Source organism: Heterodontus francisci, chromosome 5 (genome assembly GCF_036365525.1).
Source record: "Heterodontus francisci isolate sHetFra1 chromosome 5, sHetFra1.hap1, whole genome shotgun sequence".
Classification (NCBI taxonomy): domain Eukaryota; kingdom Metazoa; phylum Chordata; class Chondrichthyes; order Heterodontiformes; family Heterodontidae; genus Heterodontus; species Heterodontus francisci.
Window position 1 is genome coordinate 148,061,421 of NC_090375.1, and position 24,868 is coordinate 148,086,288.

At 44.2% G+C, this 24,868-nt stretch overlaps 1 protein-coding gene across 1 annotated transcript in view; it reads right to left on the reverse strand.

Moving 5' to 3' along the window:
* LOC137370283 (uncharacterized) overlaps positions 1–24,868 on the reverse strand; it is a 325,483-nt gene that overhangs the window by 195,793 nt on the left and 104,822 nt on the right. The window contains exon 2 of the mRNA XM_068032661.1: positions 7,066–7,146. Coding sequence (XP_067888762.1) covers positions 7,066–7,146 — 81 coding nt within the window. The remainder of the gene's footprint in view (positions 1–7,065; positions 7,147–24,868) is intronic.

Consider the following 24,868-nt stretch of genomic DNA (forward strand, 5'->3'; position numbering starts at 1 on the left):
TAAGAAGGGAGGGAGAGAGAAAACAGGGAACGACAAACCTGTTAGCCTCCCTACTACTGATGTGGTAGGGAAAATGCTAGAATTTATTCTGAAGGATGTGATAAATGGACACTTGGATAATAATGATCTGATTGGGCATAGTCAACATGGATTTATGAATGGGAAATCATGTCTGATGAACCAGTTGAAATTTGTTTGAGGATGTTACTAACAGAATTGATAAAGGGGAGTTGGTGGATATAGTATACTTGGATTTTCAAAAGGCTTTTGATAAAGTACGCCACAGGAGGTTTGTTAGCAAAGTTAAAGTACATGGGATAGGAGGTAATACACTGGTATGGATTAAGGATTGGTTAACAGGCAGAAAACAGAGAGTAGGAATAAATGGGTCATTGTCACATTGGCAGGCTGTGACTAGTGGGGTACCACAAGGATCAGTACTTGGGCCCCAGCTGTTCACAATATATATCAATGATTTGGATGTGGGGATCAAATATAATATTTCCAAGTTCTCGGATGACACAAAACTCAGTGGGAATGTGTGTTGTGAAGAAGATGCAAAGTGGTTTCAAGGGGATTTGGACAGGCTAAGTGAACGGGCAAGAACATGGCAGATGGAATATAATGTGGAAAAACGTGAGGTTATCCACTTCGGTAGGAGGAATAGATGCGCAGAGTATTTCTTAAATGGGAAGAGATTAGCAAGTGTAGATGTACAAAGGGACCTGGGTGTCCTCGACAATAAGTTACTGAAAGCTAACATGCAGGTGCAGCAAGCAATTAGGAAGGTTAATGGTATGTTAGCCTTTATCGCAAGAGGATTTGAGTATAGGAGTAGTGAAGTCTTGCTTCAATTGTATAGAACCTTGGTTAGATTGCAGCTGGAGTACTGTGTGCTGTTTTGGTCCCATTATCTTAGGAAGGATATTATTGCCATAGAGAGAGTGCAACTAAGGTTCACCAGACTTGTTCCCAGGATGGCGGAACTGTCCTATGAAGAGAGATTGGGGAAACTGGGCCTGTATTCTCTAGAGTTTTGAAGAATGAGAGGTGATCTCATTGAAAGCTACAAAATAATTAAAGGGATAGACAGGGTAGATGCAAGTAAGATGTTTCCCCTGGTTGGGGAGTCTATAACCAGGGGACACAATTTCAAAATAAAGGGGAAGCCACTTAGGACAGAGATGAGGAGAAATTTCTTTACTCAGAGGGTTGTGAATCTTTGGAATTCTCTACCCCAGAGGGCTGTGGGAGCTCAGTCATTGAGTATGTTTAAAGCAAAGATTGACAGGTTTCTAAATACCAATAAATACCAATGGCATAAAAGGATATGGGGATAGTGTGGGGAAAAGGCATTGAAGTGAATGATCAGCCATGATCGTATTGAATGGCAGAGCAGGTTCGATGGGCTGAATGGCTACTCCTGCTCCTACATTCCGATGTTCCTATGCTCCTATAAGTCACCAGGACCCGATGGGATGCTTTCGAGGATGCTGAGGGAGGTAAGGGTGGAAATTGTGGAGGTACTGCACATAAACTTCCAATCCTCCTTGGATACAGGAGTGGTGCCAGAGGACTGAAGAATTGCAAATGTTATACCCTTATTCAAAAATCATATAAGGATAAGCCCAACAACTACAGGCCAGTCAGTGTAACCTCACTGGTAGAAAAACTTTTAGAAATGATAATACTCACTAGGAAAAGTGTGGATTAACTAAGGAAACCCAGCATAGATTTGTTAAACACAAGTTGTTTTAACTAACTTGATTTTTTTTGATGAAGTAACAGAGAGGGTTGATAAAGGTACTAAGAAGATAGGAAATAGACACTGGAGTAGACCATTTGACCCTAAGAGTCTACTTTGCCATTCAACAAGATCATGAGTGATCTTCTACCTCAACTCCACCTTCCCGCACTGTCCCGATATCCCTAATTCTCTGAGTAACCAAAAACTTAATGACCTCTTTCTTGCCTATACTCCATGACTGTGCATCCGCAGCTCTCTGCAATAGAAAATTCCAAAGATTCACAACCCTTTCAGAGAAGAAATTTCGCCTCATCTCAATGAGACTACGACCCCAATGTTCTAGATTCCCCAGTCACAGGAGCAGCTTCTCAGCATCTACTCTGTTAAGTCCCTCAAGAATTTTATACTTTTCAATTAGATCACCTCAATTTTCCAAACTCCAGGGAATACGGGCCCAGTCCTCGCTACGCCTGCCTTTTTGTGGGGTATGTGGAATATTTCTTGTTCCAGTTCTACTCAGACCCCTCCCTCACCTCTTCCTCCAGTACATCGATAACTGTATCAGTACTGTTTCCTGCTCTCATCCTGAACTGGTAAACTGGACTTTGTTTCCAATTTCCACCCTTTTCTTACCTTCACATGGTCCATCTCTGACACTTCCCTTCCTCAACATCTCTGTCACCATTTCTGGGGATAGGCTATCAGCCAATATTCACTATAAGTCCATGGACTCCCACAGCTACCTGAACTACACCGCATCACACCCCAGTTCCTGCAAGGACTCGATTCCATTCTCCCTGTTTCTCCGTCACTGTTCAGATGATTTAACCTCCTATACTAGCGCTTCCAATATTTCTTCCTTTTTCCTCAACCCAGGATTCCCCCCACACTGTGGTAGACAGGGCCCTCAACCATGTCCGATCTATTTCATGCATTTCTGCTCTCACTCCTTCCCCTCCCTCCCAGAGTCATGATAAGGTGCTCCTTGACCTCACCTTCCACCCCACTTGCCTCTGTATTCGAATGATCATCCCCCGCCATTTCCACCACCTCCAGCATGATGCCACCACCAAACACCTTCCCCTCCCCTTTCAGCATTCCGAAGGGACTATTCCCTCCACGACATCCTGGTCCACACCTCAGTCATCCCCAACACCTCCCCTCTTTCCTATGGAACCTTTCCATGCAAGCGCAGGTGGTACAACACCTGCCCTTTTTCCTCCTCCCTTCTCACCATCCAGAGCCCCAAACACTCCTTCCAAATGAAACAGCGATTTACTTGTACTTCTTTCAATTTAGTTTGTTTCATGGGATGTAGGCGTTGCTGGCAAAGCCAGCATTTGTGGCCCATCGCTAATTGTCTTTGACAAGGTGGTGATGAGCTGCCTTCTTGAACTGCTGCAGTCCATCTAGTGCAAGTACACCCACAGTGCTGTTAGGGAGGGAGTTCCAGGATTTTAATCCAGCAACAGTGAATGAACAGCGATATAGTTCCAAGTTAGGATGGCGCGTGACTTGGAGGGGAACTTGCAGATGGTGGTGTTCCTGCGCATCAGCTGCCCTTGTCCTTTTAGGTGGTAGAGGTCATGGGTTTGGAAGATGCTGTTGAAGGAGGCATGGTGAGTTGCTGCATTGCATCTTGTATATTATACACACTGCTGCCAATGTGCGTGGGTGGTGGAGAGAGTGAATGTTTAAGGTGGTGGATGGGGTGCCAAACAAGTGGGCTGCATTGTCCTGGATGGTGTTGAGCTTCCTGAATGTTGTTGGGAGTTGCACTCATCCAGGCAAGTGGAGACTATTTCATCACACTCCTGACTTGTGCCTTGTAGATGGTGGACAGGCTTTGCGGAGTCAGGAAGTGGATTACCTGCCACAGAATTCCCAGCCTCTGACCTGCTCTGGTAGCCACAGTATTGAAGTGGCTGGTCCAATTCAGTTTCTGGTCAATGGTAACCCTCAGGATGATTCAGTGATCAGAAAGCTGTTGAATGTCAATGGAAGATGGTTAGAGTCTCTCTTGTTGGAGATGGTCATTACCTGGCACTTGTGTGGCACAAATGTCCCTTGCCAATTATCAGCTCAAGCATGAATGTTCTCCAGGTCTTGCTGCATAAGGACACAGACTGCTTCAGCATCTGAAGAGTTGCGAATGGTACTGAACATTGTACAATCATCAGCAAACATCCCCACCTGTTACATTGTGTTGGAGGGAAGGTCATTGATGAAGCAGCTGAAGAAGGTTGGACCTAGGACACTACCCCGAGGAACTCCTGTAGCAAAGTCCTGGGGCCTCCAAAAACCACAATCATCTTCCTTTGTGCTGGGTATGACTCCAACCAGTGGAGAGTTTCCCCCCAATTCCCATTGACTTCAATTTGGCCAGGGCTCCTTGATGCCACACTCGATCAAATGCTGCCTTGATATCAAGGGTAGTCACTCTCGCCTCACCTCTGGAATTCTGTCCTTTTGTCCATGCTTGGACCAAGGCTGTAATGTCAGGAGCCAAGTGGCCTTGGCGGAACCCAAACTAAGCATTAGTGAGCAAGTTGTTGCTGTTTAAGTGGAGCCTGATAGCACAGTTGATGACACCTTCCATCACTTTGATGATCGAGAGTAGTAATTGGCTGGATTGAATTTGTCCTGCTTTTTGTGGATAGAACACACCTGGGCATTTTTCCACATTGTCGGGTAGATGCCAGTGTGGTAGCTGTATTGGAACAGCTTAGCTAGGGACGCGGCTAGTTCTGGAGCACAAGTCTTCATTACTACAACCAGGATGTTGTCAAGGCCCATAGCCTTTGCAGTATCCAATACTTTCATTCAGTCCACAAGCATGACTCCGAGATTCCTATCACTTGTCATTTTAATTCTCCACCTTGCTCCCACTCTGACCTTTCTGTCCTTGGCCTGCTACAATATTCCAATGAATCTCAACGCAAGCTCGAGGAACAGCACCTCATCTTTCGACTGGGTACTTCACAGCCTTCTGGACTCAACATTGAGTTAAATAATTTAGATCATAACCTCTGCCTCCATTTTGTTTTTCCTTTTCTCATTTTTTTTGTTGGTTTGTTCCTCCCCCACCCCCACCCACCTTGTTTCTTTAATCCCTTTACCTTTTGTTCAAACAGCTACTATACTGCCATTATTCCCTGGCTTGTGTGAAAAATTATAATAACTTGCATTTATATAGCGCCTTTGATGTAGTAAAACATTTCAATGCGCTTTAGAGGAACATTATAAAACAACATTAGACAACAAGTGACATAAGGAGATAATAGGACAGTTGACTAAAAGCTTGGACAAAGAGGAAAGTTTTAAAGAGCGTTTACCTCATCCAGACACATCTTTTGATTCTTTACTTGGCTTTATGCCATGAAACCTTTTGTCATTTAATGTCTCCTACCCTCCGCCCTATCATAGAGTTTCCCTTTTGTTCTTCTTACCCGCTCCCCCCTTTCACTTGCTGAAAATCTATTACATTTCTAACCTTTGCCAGTCCTGGTCATCGACCTGAAATGCTAACTCTGTTTCTCTCTCCACAAATGCTGCCAGACCTGCTGAGTATTTCCAGCATTTTCTGTTTTGTTCCAGTCTACTCATGTCTCCTATTGTCACAGGACAATCCCCTCATCCCAGGAATCAGTCTAGTGAACCATCATTGCGCTTCCTCTAGGGTGTGTATATGCTTCCTTCCAACACTGCACATAGTACTCTAGGTATAGCCTCACTAATTTCCTGTTTAATTGTAGTTAGACATTTTTTACTATTATACTCCAATCCCTTTGTAACAAAAGCTAATGCACAGTTAATGTGAAAGTTGTTGCTGGTGCACATCAACTGCATTTATCCTGTTATCTAAGAAACCAGGAACCTCCTGGCTCCACATGTACACTGATGACACCCAGGTCGACCTCACCACTGCCTCTGATTTTTCACATTGTGTGTCTAACATCCCATACTAATGAGTATAAATTTCATCCAATTAAATATTGTGAAGGCCAAAGTCATTGTCTTCAGCTCCTGCTACAAACTCCATTTCCGAGCCATTGACTCCATCCCTCTCCCTGGCTGCTGTCTGAGGCTGAGCCAGACCTTGCCATCCTATGTGATCCTAAGCTGAACTTCTGATCTCATTTCCAATCCATTGCCAAGAGCACCTACTTCCACCTCCATAACATCAGCTGTCTCTGACCCTGCCTCAGTTCATCTACTTCTGAATCACTCATCCATGCCTTTATTACCTCTAGAATTGACTATCCCAATGCTCTGCTGGCCAGCCCCGCAGCTTGTAGTCTCCATAGACTTGAGCTCATGCAAAGCTCTGCTGCCCGTATCCTAACTCGCACCATCCTATTCCTTCATGTGCTCGCTGACCTACAACAGCTCCCAATCTAGCATCCTTGTTTTCAAAACCTGCTATGTCCTCATCCCTCCCTATCTCTGTAATCTCCTCCAGCCCTAATCTTCTAAGATTTCTGCACTCCTCCAATCCTGGCCTCTTGTACATCCCAAATTGTCATTGCTCCCCCGTGGCCAAGGCCCTATGCTCAGGTATCGCCTCCAGAAACCTTTCTGCCCCATGCTTCTCTCTTCTCCTTTCAAACGATCCTTAAAACTTTCCTTTTCGGCCAAGCTTTCAGTCAACTGTCCTATTATCTCCTTATGTCACTTGTTGTCAAATATTGTATTACAATGCTCTTGTGAAGCGTATTGGAATGTTTTACTACATCAAAGGTGCTATTTAAATGCAAGTTGTTGTTACTTTTCATAGAAATGCCAGGAAATGTTGCAAGATGTGGAAACCTTAAAAAGAAAGGGGAAATGTAAAATAGAGGAGGGGGAGAACATCAGTCGTTTTCTTAATGAAATCAGTTGATATCGGGACATTGGTAAATACGATTGGTTCCTGCACTAACTATGGCTGCATCTGTACAGCTTGTTACTATTCAACATCAAGTGAGCATGACATGATTAAATCAGTAGCCAGAGAGCACTATTTCACCCGAGACAACGTGCCAACTTCACGTTTTAAAGCGAGAATGAAACAATGACGTTTAATTCTCGACCTGAATGACAAGAACATGCCAACATGGGCTGACGTTCCTTCCTCAACCGACACCACCAAAAGAATATCAGATTAACTGCCCAATCATGTCATTGAGGACCTTGCTATATACTAAAAGAGCTGCTGCATTTGTCTCCGTAACAACAGTGACTACATTTCAACGGTAATTCATTGGTTGAGATGTACTTTAGGGAGTCCTGGGAATGTGAGAATGTGTTACATAAATGCAAAATATGTCTTTACTTACCTCCTGCTTTTTGAAGTTCTGTACAAATCCTTCAAACTGCTCATCTCTTGTTTCATCTGCTTTACCAAGCTTCTGAAGCACCTGCAAATTGAAAAACAACAAATAATTCTGATGTTACTTAACATTGGATCATACTTAAAAGGTGCTGGAGTTGAGACGATTTTCATACTGATGCTTGAATATTATTTCAGTCTGGAAGCAACTGTTTCTCTCTATTTACTCTGTCCAGACCCCTCATGATTTTGAACACCTCTTTCAAATCTCCTCTCAACCTCCTCTTCTCCAAGGAGAGCAGCCCCAGCTCCTCAAATCTACCCAAGTAACTGAAGTTCCTCATCCCTGGAACCATTCTCGTGAATTTTTTCTGCACCCTCTCCAATGCCTTCATGTCCTTCCTAAAGTGTTATGCCCAGAATTAGACACAATACTCCAGTTGAGGCTGAACCAGCGTTTTATTAAGGTTCACCATAACTTCATTGCCTTTGTTCTTTATGCCTCTATTTTTAAAGCCCAGGATCCCATATGCCTTATTAACCACTTTCTCAACCTGCCCTATCACCTTCAATGATTTGTGCACATACACCCCCAGGTCCCTCTGCTCCTGCACCCCCTTCAGAATTCTATCCAGTACTTTATATTGCCTCTCCTCATTCTTCCTACCAAAATGTATCACTTCACACTTCTCTGCATTACATTTCATCTGGCACGTGTCCACCCATTCCTCCAGCCTTTCTATGCCCTCTTGAAGTCTATCACTATCCTCCTCACAGTTCACAATATTTCCAAGTTTTGTGTCATCAGCAAATTTTGAAATTCTGCCCTGCACATCCAAGTCTAGATTATTAATTTAGATCAAGAAAAGCAGTGGTCCTAGTACCGATCCCCGGCGAACCCCACTGTAAACTTTCTCCAGTCTGAAGATCAATTATTCAGCACTACTCTCTGTTTCCTGTCACTCAGCCAGTTTCGTACCATTGCTGCCATCTGTCGCTTTTATTCCATGGGCTTTAACTTTGCTCGGATGCCTGTTATGTGGCACTTTATCAAGTGCCTTTTGGAAGTCCATGTACACTACATCAACCACATTAGCCTCATCAACTCTCTCTGTTACCTCATCAAAAACTCAATCAAGTTAGTTAAACATGATTTTCCCTTAACAAATCCATGCTGGCTTTCCTTAATTAATCCACATTTGTCTAAGTGACTGTCAATTTTGTCCCAGATTATTCTTTCTAAAAGCTTTCCTACCAGACTTTAAACTGACTGGCCTGTAGTTGCTGGGTTCATCCCTACACCCTTTTTTGAATATTTTGCAATTCTCCAGTCCTCTGGCACTGCTCCCATATGTAAGGAGGATTGGAAGATTATGACCAATGCCTCCATAATTTCCACTCTTATTTCCCTCAGTTTCTCCCAATGCATCTCATCCAATCCTGGTGACTTATCAACTTTAAGTGTAGCCAGCCTTTTTAATACCTCCTCTTTATCATTTTTAGCCCATCCAGTGTCTGAACTACCTCCTCTTTCACTATGACATTTGCAGCATCTTCTTCCTTGGTGAAGACAGATGCAAAGTACTCATTTAGTACCTCAGCCACGCTGTCTGCCTCAATGCGTAAATCCCCTTCTTGGTCCCTAATTGCCCTATCTCTCTTTTTACTACTCTTTTACTTTTTATAGAAGTTTATAGAAGACTTTTGGATTCCCTTTTATGTTAGCTGCCAGTCTTTTCCCATAATCTCTATTTGCTTCTCATTACTTTTTTCATTTCCCCTCTGAATTTTCTATATTCATTCTGCTTCTCACTTGTATTATCAACCTGACATCTGTCATACACATCCTTTTTCTGCTTCTTCTTATTTAACTTGCATGATTTCTAACATCCTTATTTGCTGAGAATTGAAATAACCTGGCTTATGTAAATTGTTGGCAGTATACTTGGTACTCCAATGTCAGTGTCTCAAATCTATCACAGGATCATAGAAGGATACAGCACAGAAAGAGACCGTCCAGCTCATTGTGCTTGTGCCAACTCTTTGAAAGAACTGTCCAATTGGGCCCAACTTTCCTGCCCTTTACCCGTAGCCCTGAAATTTTGTTTCTTTTTTTATGTATTTATCCAATTTCCATTTTGAAGTTACTATTGAATCTGCTTGCACAACCCTATCTAACAGCACATTCCAGATCATAACAACTGGCTGTGTAAGAAAAACCTCCTCATCTTGCCTGTAGTTCTTTTGCCAACTATCTTAAATCTGTGTCCTCTAGTTATCAACTCACCTGCCAGTAGAAAGAGGTTTTCTCTACCTAGTCTTTCAAAACCATTTATAATTTTGAATATCTCTATTAAATCGCACCATAACCTTCTCTGCTGTGAGGCAAAGCCTATTTATGTCATCCACAAGATGGGCTGGATTTTAAAGCCCCTCCCCACTGTCGGGAAGATCAGTATGGTGGAGGCCCCATACCAATTTCGGCGGAGGCGGCGAGGTCTATTGGCAGCTGCTCCGCTGCTTGGCGATGGGACCCCCATTTCAATATGTAAATTAATTTACATTCCTGATTCAATTAAGGTCCCATCGCCTCCTTAATCGCTGCACCGATCTTCATTCCAGCGGCCAACAATGCGGCGTCTTCGAATCCCCGTTCGGGGAAATGTGGTGGGACACCTGTGGGAGGGGGGAGGAGATATTTTTTCTCAGAGCAGGACGGGGGGAGTGGGGTGACGACTCGACAGATTGGTCGGGGGTGGTGGGGGAGGAAGTCATGGGAAGGTGTAAAGGACAAAGGTGCCAAACCTGGGTGGAGGGGCGGTGGGTGGTGTTGGGGGAAAGGTCAAATTCTCAATATAGGAATTCCGGGGGGGAAAGGGCAGGAATGTTTTGAAATGCCATTGTGGGGGGGGCAGTGGGAAAATGCATGGAAAGGTCAGATAATTCTTTTATGCGAAACTTTAACTTACCTGGCCCTTTAAATTTTAAATGTCCACAGGGGGCTGGCTGTCAGCCCTTTAAAAATGGCACTGGCACCTGTGCATTGGTGCCAGATACTGTTGCGGTGATGCCCGTCTGCTCCACGTCATCCTGGGGGGGGGGGGGGGGGCTCAGCGGCCGTGCAAATCAGCCGCTTCATTTGAAATCACTGCAGCTCCATGACGTGGTGCCCGTGCGTGCAGGCTGCATTTTCTTACGTCCGCCACCTCATTCGGCGGCAGAGTCTTAAAATGCAGCATGATGACTCCTAATTCCAAGTTCCAAAATATGTATGAGCGAGGAAAGAATGATCTCTGTTGACCCGTGGGTTCTCGCTACCATATTCTTAACCTTTATTCTGGACTGACAAGTGGATCATGGGAAGGGCATGAGCACCTCTCAGAAAGTTTAAGGACTTTTAAAAATTTTTAGCTCATAAACATTTCTAGTCATCCTGTCGTCTTCAAATGGATGTAGAATGCCAAGCAGCTGAAATGTTGGCAAATGATGATCAATTAATTATCCAGTCTGTGACATTTTCTGCTTCATGCACTCAGATGTTGTTTAAGCCAAACAATTAAAAGAAAACAGACCCCAAAAAGCAAACATAGCAACAGAGAGAGAGAGACAGTGAAAGAGAGAATCAGAGAGAGAAAATCAGACAAAGAATCAAAGAGAGAGAACAACAACAATGACTGCAGCTTGTAATCACATAGTGCCTTTCGTGCAATAAAACATCCCAAGGTGCTTCACAGGAGCATTATAAAGCAAATTTGACACCAAGCTACATAAAGAGATATTAGATCAGATGACCAAAGTGTGTCAAAGAGGTAGGTTTTAAGCAGCACTCTAAAGGAGGAAGGAGAGGTGGAGAGTTTTAGTAAGGGAATTCCAGAGCTCAGGTCTTGGGAGGTGAAGACACAGCCACCAAAGGAGGAGCAATTAAAATTGGGGATGCTCAAGGGATCAGAATTAAAGGAGCACTGATAGGGTTGCAGGGCTGGAGGAGATTACAGAGGTAGGGAGGGTCGAGGCCATGGAGGGATTTGAAAATAAGGATGAGAATTTAAAGTCAAGGCGTTGCTTAACTGGGAGCCAATGTAGGTCAGTAAGCAGAGGGGTGATGGGTGAATGGGACCTGGCGCAAATTAGGACATGGGCATCAGTGTTTTGGATGACCTCAAATTTACAGAGGGTAGAATGCTAAAGACCAGGATTGTTTTGGAACAGTCGAGTCTAGAGGTAAAAAAGCGTGGATGAGAGTTTCAGCACCAGATGAGCTGAGGTAGGGGCAGAGGTGGGCAATGTTACAGAAGTGGAAATAGATAGTTTTGGTAATGGCACAGTTATGTGGTCAGAAGCTTATCTCAGGGTCAAATTTGACACCAAGATTGTACACAGTCTGGCTCAACCTCAGATAGATGCCAGGGAAAGGGATTCAGTCAGCGGCAAGGGAACAGAATTTGTAGCAGGGACTGAAGACAATTTCTCTAGTTTTTCTTCTAACTCCACTCATGTCCTCTCCAGGCTCAATTTGTCCATGAGATACACCTCCGGCTCCCTTGACCCTATTCCCACTAAACTGCTGACCATCCAACTTCTCTTCCTGATTCCCATGTTAGCCGATATTGCTAATGGTTCTCTCTCTTCAGGTACTGCCCCTTCTCCTTCAAATTTAATTTAATTCCTATTTAATTTGAGTAAATTTCTGCTCATCCAATACTGGATATCAGACAAGCAGTCTGATAATTTAGAGACAGTGGAGGCATTGAGAGAGATGATAGTGAGGTAGAATGTTGTCAGCATTCATATTGCTGTGTGTTTGGATGTTGCCGTGGGACGACTTGTAGATGAGAAATAGGAGGGGACCAAGGATAAATCCTTGGGAACACCAGAGGTAATGGTGCATGAGTGGGAAGAGAAGCCATGCAGGTGATTCCCTAGCTACAATTAGATAAGAATGGAACAAGGCAAGACCAGCCCCTCCCAGCTGGATGACAGCGGAGAAGCATTGGAGAAGGATGGTGTGGTCAACCGTGTCAAAGGCTGCAGACAGGTCGAGAAGCAAGAGGAAAGAAAGTTTACCTTTGTCACAGTCACATAGAATGCCAATTGTGGCTTTTTAAAGAGCCTTTTCGGTGTTGGACAGAAATGTGATTGGAGGGATTCAAACATGGAGATCCAGGAAAGATGGACATGGATTTGGGAGGTGACAACACGTTCAAGGACTTTGAAGAGGTTGGAGATGGGGTGGTAATTTGCAATTATTGAGGGGTCAAGGGTTGGTTTTTGGGAGGGGTGATAATGGCAGATTTGAAGGGGAGGGGGCAGTACCTGAAGAGAAAGAACCATTAACAATATCAGCTAACATGGGATCTGGAAGGGAAGTTGGATGGTCAGCACTTTAGTAGGAATTGGGTCAAGGGAGCGGGAGATGTGTCTCATGGACATGATGAGCTCGGGAAGGGCATGAGGAAAGATAGGAAAAAAACTAGAGAACAATGCAAGTTCAGGGCTAGGGCAGGAGGGAATTTTAGGAGAAGTTTGGCCCGGTGGGCTAGTGAAAGCAAGGGATGTTTCAGAGGTAGCTGGTCAAATGGTCTCAATCTTAGTGACAAAGAAATCCATGAGCTCCTATACGTGTTATTTGTGAAGTGATAAAATCAAAAAGAGAAACAGCGAGATTGGTGATAGAAGGTCATGGGCTGTTTTCAGATTATAGAGGTTGCATATTAGCTTTTGATTGGAGTACAGGACCTATGAAGCATGGCTGATTGAAAAGACTATAGGGTAATTCAATATCCCTGTGCTCCCAGCAAGAAATTATGCACAAAAGGAGCAGAGAGTGGAGATAAGGCTACATCACTATAACCCCAATTCTCTGACTCACGATCCCTGTCAATGTTGGATTGCAACTTTGTACCGCAACCCAGACTGTAATGGAATCAGGATGGATATCAAGAAGATCACATTGTCGTTTAGAGCTGCCATTTCAACCTTGATCCTTGAAACAAATCCAAGTTAGCTGTTTTTGTGATATATATGAAAGTGGGGATTTCACAAATCCATGCTGCTGGCACAGAGCTTTGGGGATCAGTGTGCAGAGCAGGAATGGTGGCAAAGAGGTCAATGTGCCCTTCAGAGCTCCCAAACTACTAATTCTAACTGAGGGAGTTATCTGGTGGGACTCACTGATCGCCCTGCCTGAATTCCTGAATTCCTGATAGGCGCTCTGTGCTCAACAATGCTCAATATCAGGAGCCCAAATTTCACAATATGGGGGTCAAATTGGTCTTCAGTGCTAACTGGTCACCTGTTTTATCCAACACCCTAACTCCTGCCCACCCCTTAACCCTCTCTTGCTCCCAGCCCCGATTTTCTTTTCTAGTGAAGTCAATGGAAATGAAAATGGGGTCCAGTGTAAAACAATCTCCCCATTTGCTATCACCCATATTGTGTTATTGCCGAAGACCAATTTTACCTCTAACTGGCCGTAGGTTTTGATATATTCTTGTGCTGTTCATGCTTTCACAGCTGTAGATTTATAAATACATTCACACTGTGTGACTGCTGATGATGACAATACTGGTAACTTCTACAGACAGTACATTCAATATCTGATTGCATTATAACCATCAATCAGTACTATTTTTTTAACTTTCATTGCATACATATGTGCAAATATTAAAAAATGAACATAGACATAGAGAATTACAGGAATTAATCCCAGACTGGGCTGAGAAAGCTATAAACAGTAAGTCAGCATCAGAATGGATGGTATTTTAACTCTCCTCACCAGCAGACGATTAGTTAAAACGATCGGGCAACTTAATAACTGGCCACCTACCCCAACCCCGCTGACTGCAATTTTAAATTGCAGGCCAAACACGCCCACTCAAAGTCAAAGGAGTTCTTTAAATATCCCAGCAACATCTTCAGAACCTGGCTGTTATTTTAACATTAGCCTGAATGGAGAAGTGGCTGCGGAACTGGAGTCACATATAGATCCGGCCGGATAAGGATAGCAGTTTTCGCTGCCTAAAGGACAATAGTGAACCAGCTGATACTTTCTGATTTTTTAAAAAAGAATGAATTAAAATCTTCAAACTGCTGTGATGGGATTTGAATTCACAGACCTGATTATTAACGTAGATGTGGGTTTCCAGCAGGTAGGGGAATAGCATGTGCGGAACCCAGAAGAAATTTAGTGGGTCAGGATGTCCAATTTCAGCATGACTGCCTAATTAGAATGTTATTTTTGGGTTTTGCGTCTCCCAAGCTGTCAGATTGGGTGTGATATGCTTCCGCATGACACTATCTATATTCCACTATTTAACTGGCCAACGTAAAAGTAAAATTTGGAGGAGCTCGAAGGTTTTGGAAAGAGATGGTGTGAGTTATTGAAGATGCATTCAGAATGAGCAAAGCCAGCATCCAGATTTAATGATCCTTCCCTTGCTGTGTGCAGTCAGGAACAAGAGGGAGATGAATTTCCTCAACAGTGGGAGGCAGAAACCTGTTGCTTTCACCAAGAAGGCGTAGTTGGAGGTAATTGAGGTGAACGGCAGGAGCATTGCATCCTGTTTTTGAATATAGTGCAGGAAGCAGTTTAATGAAAATGTGAGTACAGTTTCTGCTTCACATATGTTCATTAGTGTGCTACAATGCTGCTCTAACTCTGCCTTGCCAAGCATATTCCATCACATCACTCCTCACGCTCACTTAAGTTGCAAGGGCACCCATGGTTCACTTTCTATGCACTTTCTTACCTCCCCATTTATTCATCCACTACTGCCACTTAACCCAGTCCTTCTGCAATGTGATGTAGTCACCCTCAGTCACCGACTACACTACATCCATTGGATGAATACCTTACCCTCACTCACTCTTTTCTTTTGCCCCTTGTAGGAGAAGCAAGCACAAGATGCAAGGGAGAGCACTGGAGGTGGGCCACTACAAATAGTCCAACTAACAGATACAGAGGAGGAGGCCATTGATAGAAGTGGAACATCTGCATCCCTGATAATTGGAGATGGAGTGTTAGGAAGCTCGCAGATGCCTGGTGACAGAATTAAAAATATCTCTGGCACACATGTTAATTTTATTTCATTGAGCACTCAACCATGAGAAGTCTGAGTATGCTGACTGACAAGATTGTGACTTTTCCAGGACTAATATATATCATTTCTTCTGTCTTCCAGGGCCTTCAGGCATAGAGCAACAGTCTGTGGTCATGTCTGACGACAATTTCTCAGAGGAGTTCATTTCTTCTGAGAGTCCACCGTCACAGGACCTACAGCCATGCACCAGTACAAATACTCTCACTGCAGTGGGCCCAATTCGATAGTTAGTTGGGGTTTCACCTGGTGATCCCCACCTTACAAGTAAGCACGAGCAGACAGTGGTGGCAGAGACAGCTGTGGAATGTCCATGCTTGGGGTGGAAGGGCACAATCCACTCCAAGCTCTGCTCAGCTGGACACAGATGCTGAACCCAGGAGCCATCATAAAGAAAGAGAACAGTAGCGGAACAGCAGTAACTTAACCAGGCAATGGAAAACGTGCCATGCACACTCTCCACAATAGTGGAGAGGATGGAGGAGTCCAGCTTGATTGCTAGTGGATTTGTGGCACAAGGAACTGTGAAAATGTCTGCCATTGAGAGACTGGCTGCCTTCATGGAGCTTTAGACATAGCTCTCAAAAGAACCTATGCAGACAATGACCATGGTGCTGCAGGAGGTATCTGCCACATTAAGCAGGATGATAGATACATTATCCATGCTTACAAAGTGCCACTGATCTGCATCAAGTTGACCTGTAGGAGAGTGGTAGGAGTAATGTGATGCTGGCGCAGGAGAGAGGGATGGTGGTGAAAGGTGACATGGAAGTGGAAACTTCACTCAAAGCATTTCCACTTGTCACTAGTTGCATAGCCAAACTACACCTCCCTCAACCAGTACCTGATATGCTACCTTGCCTCTCGATGGCCGAGTCTGCCCCTGCACAGTTGTAGGTGGAGCAGTCTTTGGCAGGGCCCCCAGGAGCTCCAAAACCCAGAGAATGTCGGCCAAATGTACCTGAGCATTCAGAGCAGGGATCTGATCAGACTGCCGGTACCACTACTGAACCCAACAGGATGCACCACAGAGAAGCAGTAGGAAATGTTAGGGAAAGTAATTGTAATTCACCAAATGTATGAACTGAATGTTTGACTAAATGCTATATTGTGAAGGTTGCTTTTTGTATCATGCCACACAAAATTTATTGATTTGTAAAACTTCTACATTTTGCCCATTATTGTACCCCTTCATTTGCTTCATGATGCATGTCAATACATGATGGGACCCACTGGGGATGTGCAATGGATGGATGAGGGATTGAAGGACTGTTTAGTGCAAAGTGCGGGATTGGGCCGGGGGAGTGGTGAGGTGACAGACGATTTCATTTTTTCCTCAGTCTGACGAATTAACTGAACCTTTGAGTTATGAGGCGTCCTGAGCAGTAACGTTGGGCACTGATCTGTTGATCACAGAATCATAAAATTGTTACAGTGCAGAAGAAGGCCATTCGGCCTGTCATGTCTGCATTGTCTCTCCAAATGAGTAATTCACTTAGTGCCATTCCCCGCCTTCTCCGCATAACCCTGCACATTCTTCCTTTTCATATAATATGTCTAATACCCTCTTGAATGCTTCAATTGAACCTGCCTCCACCACACTCTCAGGCAGTGCATTCCAGACCTTAACCACTCGCTGCGTGAAAAAGTTTTTCCTCATGTTGCATTTGCTTCTCTTACCCATTACTTTAAACTTGTGTCCTCTCGTTCTCGATGCTTTCACGAGTGGGAACAGTTTCTCTCTATCCACTCTGTCCAGACCCCTCATGACTTTGAATACTTCTATCAAATCTCCTCTCAGCCTTCTCTTCTCCAAGGAAAACAGTCCTAACTCCTCTAATCTATCTTCATAACTGAAATTCCTCATCCCTGAAACCAGTCTTGTGCATCTTTTCTGCACTCTCTCCAATGCCCTCACAACTTTCCTCATGTGCGGCACCCAGAACTGGATGCAATACTCCAGCTGAGGCCAAACTAGTGTTTTATACAAGTTCAATACAACCTCCTTGCTTTTGTACTCTATGCCCCTTATTTATAAAGCCCAGGATCCTATAGGCTTTATTAACCGCTTTCTCAACCTGTCCTGCCACTTTCAATGACTTATGCACATGTACCCCCAGGTCCCTCTGCTCCTGCACCCCCTTTCAAATTGTACCCTTATATTGCCTCTCTTTGTTCTTCCTACCAAAATGAATCATCTCACACTTCTCTGCATTAAATTTCATCTGCTACTTGTCTGCCCATTTCACCAGTCTGTCTATGTCCTCTTGAAGTTTATCATTATTCTCCTCACAGTTCACAATACTTACAAGTTTAGTGCCATCTGCAAATTTTGAAATTCTGCCCTGTACACCCAAGTCTACGCCATTAATACATATCAAGAAAAACAGTGGTCCTAATACTAGGGACCCTCCATTGTATACCTTCCTCCAGTCTGAAAAACAATTGTTTACCACTACTCTCTGTTTCCTGTCACTCAGCCAGTTTTGTATCCATGCTGCTATTGTCCCTTTTATTCCATTGGCTCTAAATTTGCTGACAAGCCTGTTATGTGGCACTTCATCAAATGCCTTTTGAATGTCCATGTGCACCACATCAATCGCATTACCCTCGTCAACTCTCTCTGTTACCTCATCAAAAAACTCAGGCAAGTTAGTTAAACATGATTTTGCCTTAACAAATCTGTGCTAGCTTTCCTTAGTTAATCCACATTTGTCTAAATGCCTGTTAATTTTGTCCTGAATTATCCTTTCAAAAAGCTTTCCCACCACCAAGGTTAAACTGATTGGCTAATGGTTGCTGGGCTTATTCTTACAAGCTTTTTTGAACAAGGATGTAACATTTGCAATTCTCCAGTTCTCTGGCGTCACCCTCATGTCTAAGGAGGATTGAAAGATTATGGCCATTGCCTCCGCAATTTGCACCCTTACTTCCCACAGTATTCTTGGATGCATCAAATCCAGTATTGGTGACTAATCAACTTTAAGTACAACCAGCCTATCTAATAACTCCTCTTTAACAATTTTTAGCCCATCCAGTGTCTCAACTACCTCCTCTTTCACTATGACTTGGGCAGAATCTTCTTCCTTGGTAAAGACAGATGCAAAATACTCATTTAGTACCTCAGCCTTGCCCCTCACCTCCATGTGTAAATCTCCTTTTAGGTCCCTTGTCTCCTACGAGCCAGACCTTAAATCTTTTTCCTGGAATGGAAATGTCTGGAATATTGGACTGCTGCAGTTTAAAACATCATGACTGCTCCCAGGAAATCTGGTGCATACCTGCATGGACCTCTTCTTGTGGTTGTATACCAGCTGTGTGTTGATGAAATGAAATTCCTTGCAGTTGAAAAAACCTCCTGGCTGATCTGGTGGTTCTCGGATTGCCACGCATGTGCAATTGAAAGCACTCTCTACCAATGTCCCCTCTAATTTCTGTTTTCTGTGCTTGGCTGTTTGTTGGACTGGACGATTCCTTTAAGATTACTGCATGGCCACTCATGCATGCATCTTAAAGGAGACATTGGTTGTGCATGGCATGTTGTTCCCTTCACGTTAACTTTATGATTGCTGCATGCCCACATACCCATGCAGCTTAGAGGGAATATTGCCCTGTACCTGTGGGAGGCCAGTCGGAGATGCAAATCATTCTGTTATTGTCATTGCAGGGGAAGTTGACATACATCAATGCCCTGGAAAACAATCTATCCATGACCTGCCATATACATTTATGTGCAACAACTGAGAGACTCTCAAGATGTCTCCAGTGGCACCCTGGAGAAGCCACAGGCACAGAAATTGAGGCAGTGTTGACTTTGACAGTGGCTGGCAAGGAGTGGTCTCAGACTCTCTGGATTATTAGACTTGATTATAGTAACATAACCAATACACTACCGTACACTGTATACCAAAGAGTCTGTATGCTCCAATTTAAGATTAAAGAAAGCTTTCAATTTTAATTATTTTGCCAAAACAAAAAGCTTCATAGACCATTTCTGTACTGTTGATCAACCTTGCAGTCACAATTAATTTACATCAGTGAGCTTGGCTCAAAAATAGCATTCTTGCCTGAGTCAGAAGATCGTGGGTTTAAGCAACACTTGAGTATGTAGACGTTGAGGGCACAAGCACCACAGTTACTTGAAGTGTTTCTTATTCTCTCAAGACCAATGCAAAATTTAAGGGAAGAGGAACAAATATTTGAAGCAGTGGAAGAAATGGGGCTTTGGGGGAAAAGCAGGCAATGGGATTTTGTTTTATTTTAATTGATCTAGCAAAGAGCCGGCACAGAAACAGATGGTCTCCTTACATGCTGTGAACTTCCAATAACTCAAAAATTGTGTGGACTGAGAATCAGTGAGATTGACCTTTGTACCAGTTTCCTGACATGAGCTCCTGTTGCCCAAAACTTTAAAATGGGAGAACTAAGTTATAAAGTTTATCCTATCTTTATTAGTGTACCATAATATGCATGACTGCTTAACAGGAAAAAATGCAAGGCAAATAATATATCTGCTGGTCCAGATCATCCATTTCAGGTGTTGGTTGAGGGATAAATGCTGGCAAGGACACCAGGAGAACTCCCTCAGTTCTGATGAAAGGTCACTGACCTGAAACGTTAACTCTGCTTCTCTCTCCACAGATGCTGCCAGACCTGCTGAGTATTTCCAGCATTTCCAGCATTTCCAGCATTTCTTGTTTTTGTTTCAGATTTCCAGCATTTGCAGTATTTTGCTTTTATTACAGGAGAACTCTCCTGCTCTGCTGTGAATAGTGCTGTGGAACTTTCACATCCACCTGAGAGGGCAGATGGGGTCTTAGTTTAACGTCTCATCTGTAAGATGGCATCTCTAACAGAGCGACATTCCTTTAATATTGCATTGAGGTGCCAGCCTAAATTTGGTGCTCAACTTTCTGGAATTGATCTTGAACCTACGACCTCTGATACCAAGGTGAGAGGGTTAGCAACTGAACCAAGACTGACATCTGCATCCAAACCCATTTTACCCACCTGCCCACTCTGAAAAAGGGAGGTGAATAATTGGATTAAAACAGAGACAGAAATCGACAAATAGGCTGCAGCAGAGACCTGTTTGTTCAACCAAAGCATAATCAACAAAGCCAATAGATTGATGAATTAAATAGCCAAAACTGTGGAATATAGGTTAGAGGAAGTCATGGCCAAATTGTGTGTTGCTTTGGTCAGAGCACACTTTGAGCACTATGTCAAGCTCTAGTTGCGGAGATACAAGGGCGGCATTGAAGTACTGGAGGCAGTGCAGAGAACAGCCACAGGGCTGATCCACAGTGTCATTCGGAGTGAAATAAGAGGAAGGACTGTAGAAACTTGGAAAGCAATTGAGAGGTGACCTTATAGACATATGTAAAATACCAGAGAGTATAGAAAACTAGAAAATCACTTAAATTAAACCATCGCAATAGGAAATATGGGTTCAAACAATAAAAAGGCAAATTTATGACTGATAGCAGGAAGGTCTTCACACAGTGTGATTGACACTTGGGTGGATTTCTGGTTATCTTTTGGGCCTCCTTATCTCAAGAGACAATGGATACGCGCCTGGAGGTGGTCAGTGGTTTGTGAAGCAAAGCCTGGAGTGGCTATAAAGGCCAATTCTAGAGTGACAGGCTCTTCCACAGGTGCTGCAGGGAAATTTGTTTGTCGGGGCTGTTACACAGTTGGCTCTCCCCTTGCGCCTCTGTCTTTTTTCCTGCCAACTACTAAGTCTCTTCGACTCGCCACATTTTAGCCCCGTCTTTATGGCTGCCTGCCAGCTCTGGCGAACGCTGGCAACTGACTCCCACGACTTGTGATCAATGTCACAGGATTTCATGTCACGTTTGCAGACGTCTTTAAAGCGGAGACATGGACGGCCGGTGGGTCTGATACCAGTGGCGAGCTCGGTGTACAATGTGTCTTTGGGGATCCTGCCATCTTCCATGCGGCTCACATGGCCAAGCCATCTCAAGCGCCGCTGACTCAGTAGTATAGTGGAGATGAAAAGCCTGGAGTCATTTAAACCACAATGAAAATGGTGATGGGAAGGTGGGGGGGGGGGGGGGTGGGGGTGTGGGGTTGGCGGTGGTTGGGGGAACTGTAGGGTCTTTCTGAAAGGATGAGCTATTGTCATTCACATTGATCTTGGTGATCCGATCTCTGATTTTCTTTCATAGTTGCTGAACAGTTAAAAAAAGATTTAACATTTTCTCCAATGTCTCCCTAACTTACCATAACGATGTATAAGATAGCACTGCAGCTGAAAACAACTTAACTATAAACAATCCTGATGTAGCTGCAGGGCATTAAAGGTACATGTTAAAGGTAAACAGCACTAAAGGTACATGGTGCTGAAGGTGTATGGCTTTAAAGTTATATACTGCTAAAGGTGTGCAATGCTTAAGGTGCGTGGCATTAAAGATGCGTACGTTAAAGCTGTATTGCATTAAAGATGCACACTGCTAAAGTTGCACAGTGTTAAAAGTACATGACATTAATGGTATATGATGTTACAGTTGTATGGCATTAAACATACTGGAGGTTAACAAAAGGGTGAAAACAGGTGCAAAATGAGTGTTGTGGTAATAAAACATGCCTGTTTGAAAGTCTGCTTTTAGCCTGCAATTTTGGAACTAATTGATGATTAGCATGATTTAAACATGTTTGGAGGTGCTAAAACAGACATGTGCAGGTTTAGCACCCAAGTGCTAATTAGAAGCATTTTTCATGAACCGGTATACGTAGCCTTCGTGCACCCATTTCCATTGACAGTGTGGAGGGTGCTGGCTGACACACAATGGCAGGTTTCAGAATTGCTCAGGAACTGAGAGAAAGGATGCAGGGACAGGTTCTCAAGCATGGAACTGGGGGTCTTGATGGAGAAGATCCAGAGAAGGAGGATTGTCCTGTATCCAGAGGTGGAGGGGGGGTGGGTGGGAAGGAGCCCACCTTCCCTCCTGTCCCCCTTTCCTTTGCTCCCCCAGCAGCTGGTGCTGCCATACCTGGCCACAACTCCTTCTCCTATTCCTCCTCCAGACCAACAACAACACCAGCAACTTGCATTTATATAGCTTTAACCATACCACACGACCATACAAATTAGGAGCAGAAGTAGGCCATTCAGCCCATCGAGCCTGCTCCACCATTTAATAAGATCATGGCTGATCTGTTTCTGTTTCGAATCTACTCCCGATAATCTTTGATTCCCTTGCCTAACAAGAATCCGTCTACCTCCGCCTTAAAAGTTTTCAATGACCCTGCCTCCACCACCTTCTGAGGCAGAAAATTCCAAAGTCGCACAACCCTCTGAGAGAAAATATTTCTCCTCGTCTCTGTCCTAAAAAGACGACCCCTAATTTTAAAACAGTGCCCCCTAATTCTGGACTCACCCACAAGAGGAAACATCCCCTTTACGTTCACCCTGTCAAGACCGTTCCGGATCTTATATACTTCAATCCCTTAACTCTGCTAAACTCCAGTGAAAACAAGCCCAGTCTGTCCAACCTTTCCTCATAAGACAACCCACTCATTCCAGGTATCAATCTAGTAAACCTCCTCTGAACCACCTCCAACGCATTCACATTCTTCCTTAAATAAGGAGACCAAAACTACATACAGTATTTGAGCGAGGAGCTCCTTTCATTTCCTACCTGTCCTCAAAGAGCGTGAGGGGAGCCGAGAGTTTCCAAAGAGCACAGATGACTGGTGAGTAAGTCCTGGTGGGTATTTTTCAAACTGGATTGAATAGTAAGGCATTGTTTTAGCAAGACTTAGTTGATTTATTTTTTTTATTATAACAGTCTTCTAAAGTTTTAAATTTAAAGGGTTTAGTCATGGCAGGAGAGCTGAAAGCCGTGGTTTGCTCCTGTTGCTGCATGTGGGAATCCGGGAACATTTCTAGTCCCTGGGACCAGCATGTGTGCAGGAAGTGTGCAGCTGCAGCTCCTGGAAGCTCGGGTTTCAGAGCTGGAACGGCGGCTGGAAACACTGTGGAGCATCCGCGAGTCTGAGAGCATCGTGGATAGCACGTTTAGAGAGGTGGTCACACCGCAGCTGAAGGGACTTGAGGAAGGAAGGGAATGGGTGACCACCAGGCAGTCCAAGAGAATCAGGCAGGTAGTTCAGGAGTCCCCTGGGGTCCCGCTTGCAAATCGGTATTCCATTTTGGAGGCTGATGAGGCTGGTTCCTCCAGGGAGTGCGGACAGAACCAAGCTTCTGGCACCACAAGCAGCCTGTCTGCACAGGAAGGGGGAAAGAGAGGAAGAGCAATAGTAATAGGGGATTCTATAGTCAGGGGAACAGATAGGCGCTATAGTGGCCGTCAACGTGACTCCAGGATGGTGTGTTGCCTCCCTGGTGCCAGGGTCCGGGATGTTACTGAATGGCTGCAGGGCATCCTGAAGGGGGAGGGTGATAAGGCAGAGGTCATGGTACATGTTGGTACCAATGACATAGGTAGAAAGAGGGATGAGGTCTTGCATCAAGAATTTAGGGAGTTAGGCAGTAGACTAAAAAGCAGGACCTCTCATGTTGTAATCTCTGGATTACTCCCAGTGCTACATGCTAGCGAGTATAGAAATAGGAGAATAGCACAGATGGATGCGTGGCTTAAGAGTTGGTGCAGGAGGGAGGGTTTCAGATTCCTGGACCTCTGGGACCGTTTCTGGGGAAGGTGGGACCTGTACAAGCGGGACGGTCTACATCTGAACCAGAGGGGGACTAACATCCTTGCTGGCGGGTTTGCTAGTGCTGTTGGGAGGTGTTTAAACTAATTTGGCAGGGGGAGGGAACGCAGACTCCTAGCAGAATAGGGACACAGCTAAACACAGGAAAGCAAACAAGTCAGAGGGAACACAGTGGAAGTAAGTCTCAAGGGAGTAAGACCAGGATGGATGGCCTCTACTTTAATGCCAGGAGTAATACAGATAAAACGGATGAGTTAAGGGCAAGGATTGACACGTGGAATTGTGATATATTGGCCATCACGGAGACATGGTTGAGGGAGGGGCAGGATTGGCAGCTCAATATCCCAGGATATAGAATCTTCAGGCGAGACAGAGGAGGGGGTAAAAGAGGAGGGGGGCATTGCAATATTAGTTAAGGAGTCAGTTACTGCAGTAAGGAGAGATGATATCTTGGAGGGGGCATCAAATGACGCTTTATGGGTAGAGTTTAGGAATAAAAAAGAGACAGCCACATTGCTAGGTGTTTATTATAGACCCCAGATAGTCAACGGGAAGTTGAGGAGCGAATATGTGCGCAATTTGCAGAGGTGTAAAAATAATAATAGGGTAATTATATTAGGTGATTTCAACTTTCCCAACACTAATTGGGATAGTCATCGTGTTAAGAACTTAGATGGAGTGGAGTTCTTAAAATGTATGCAAGAGAACTTTTTAGCTCAATATGTAGAGGATCCAACAAGGGAGGGTGCAGTGCTGGACCTAATTCTGGGGAATGAAGCCGGACAGGTGGTTGATGTGTTGGTGGGGGAGCATTTTGGTGATAGCGACCGCAGCAAATTTTAGTAAAAGAAGGCAGAATCTGGCCACGGTAGCCTGGAAAGAGTTACTTGTCAGGAAATCGACAGAAGAGCAGTGGGGGGCATTAAAAAAGGAAATGGGGAGGATACAGGCCCAACATGTTCCCTCTAGGGTAATAGGTAGGAGCAGGAAAAGTCCTGGGGAAAATTGATGTAC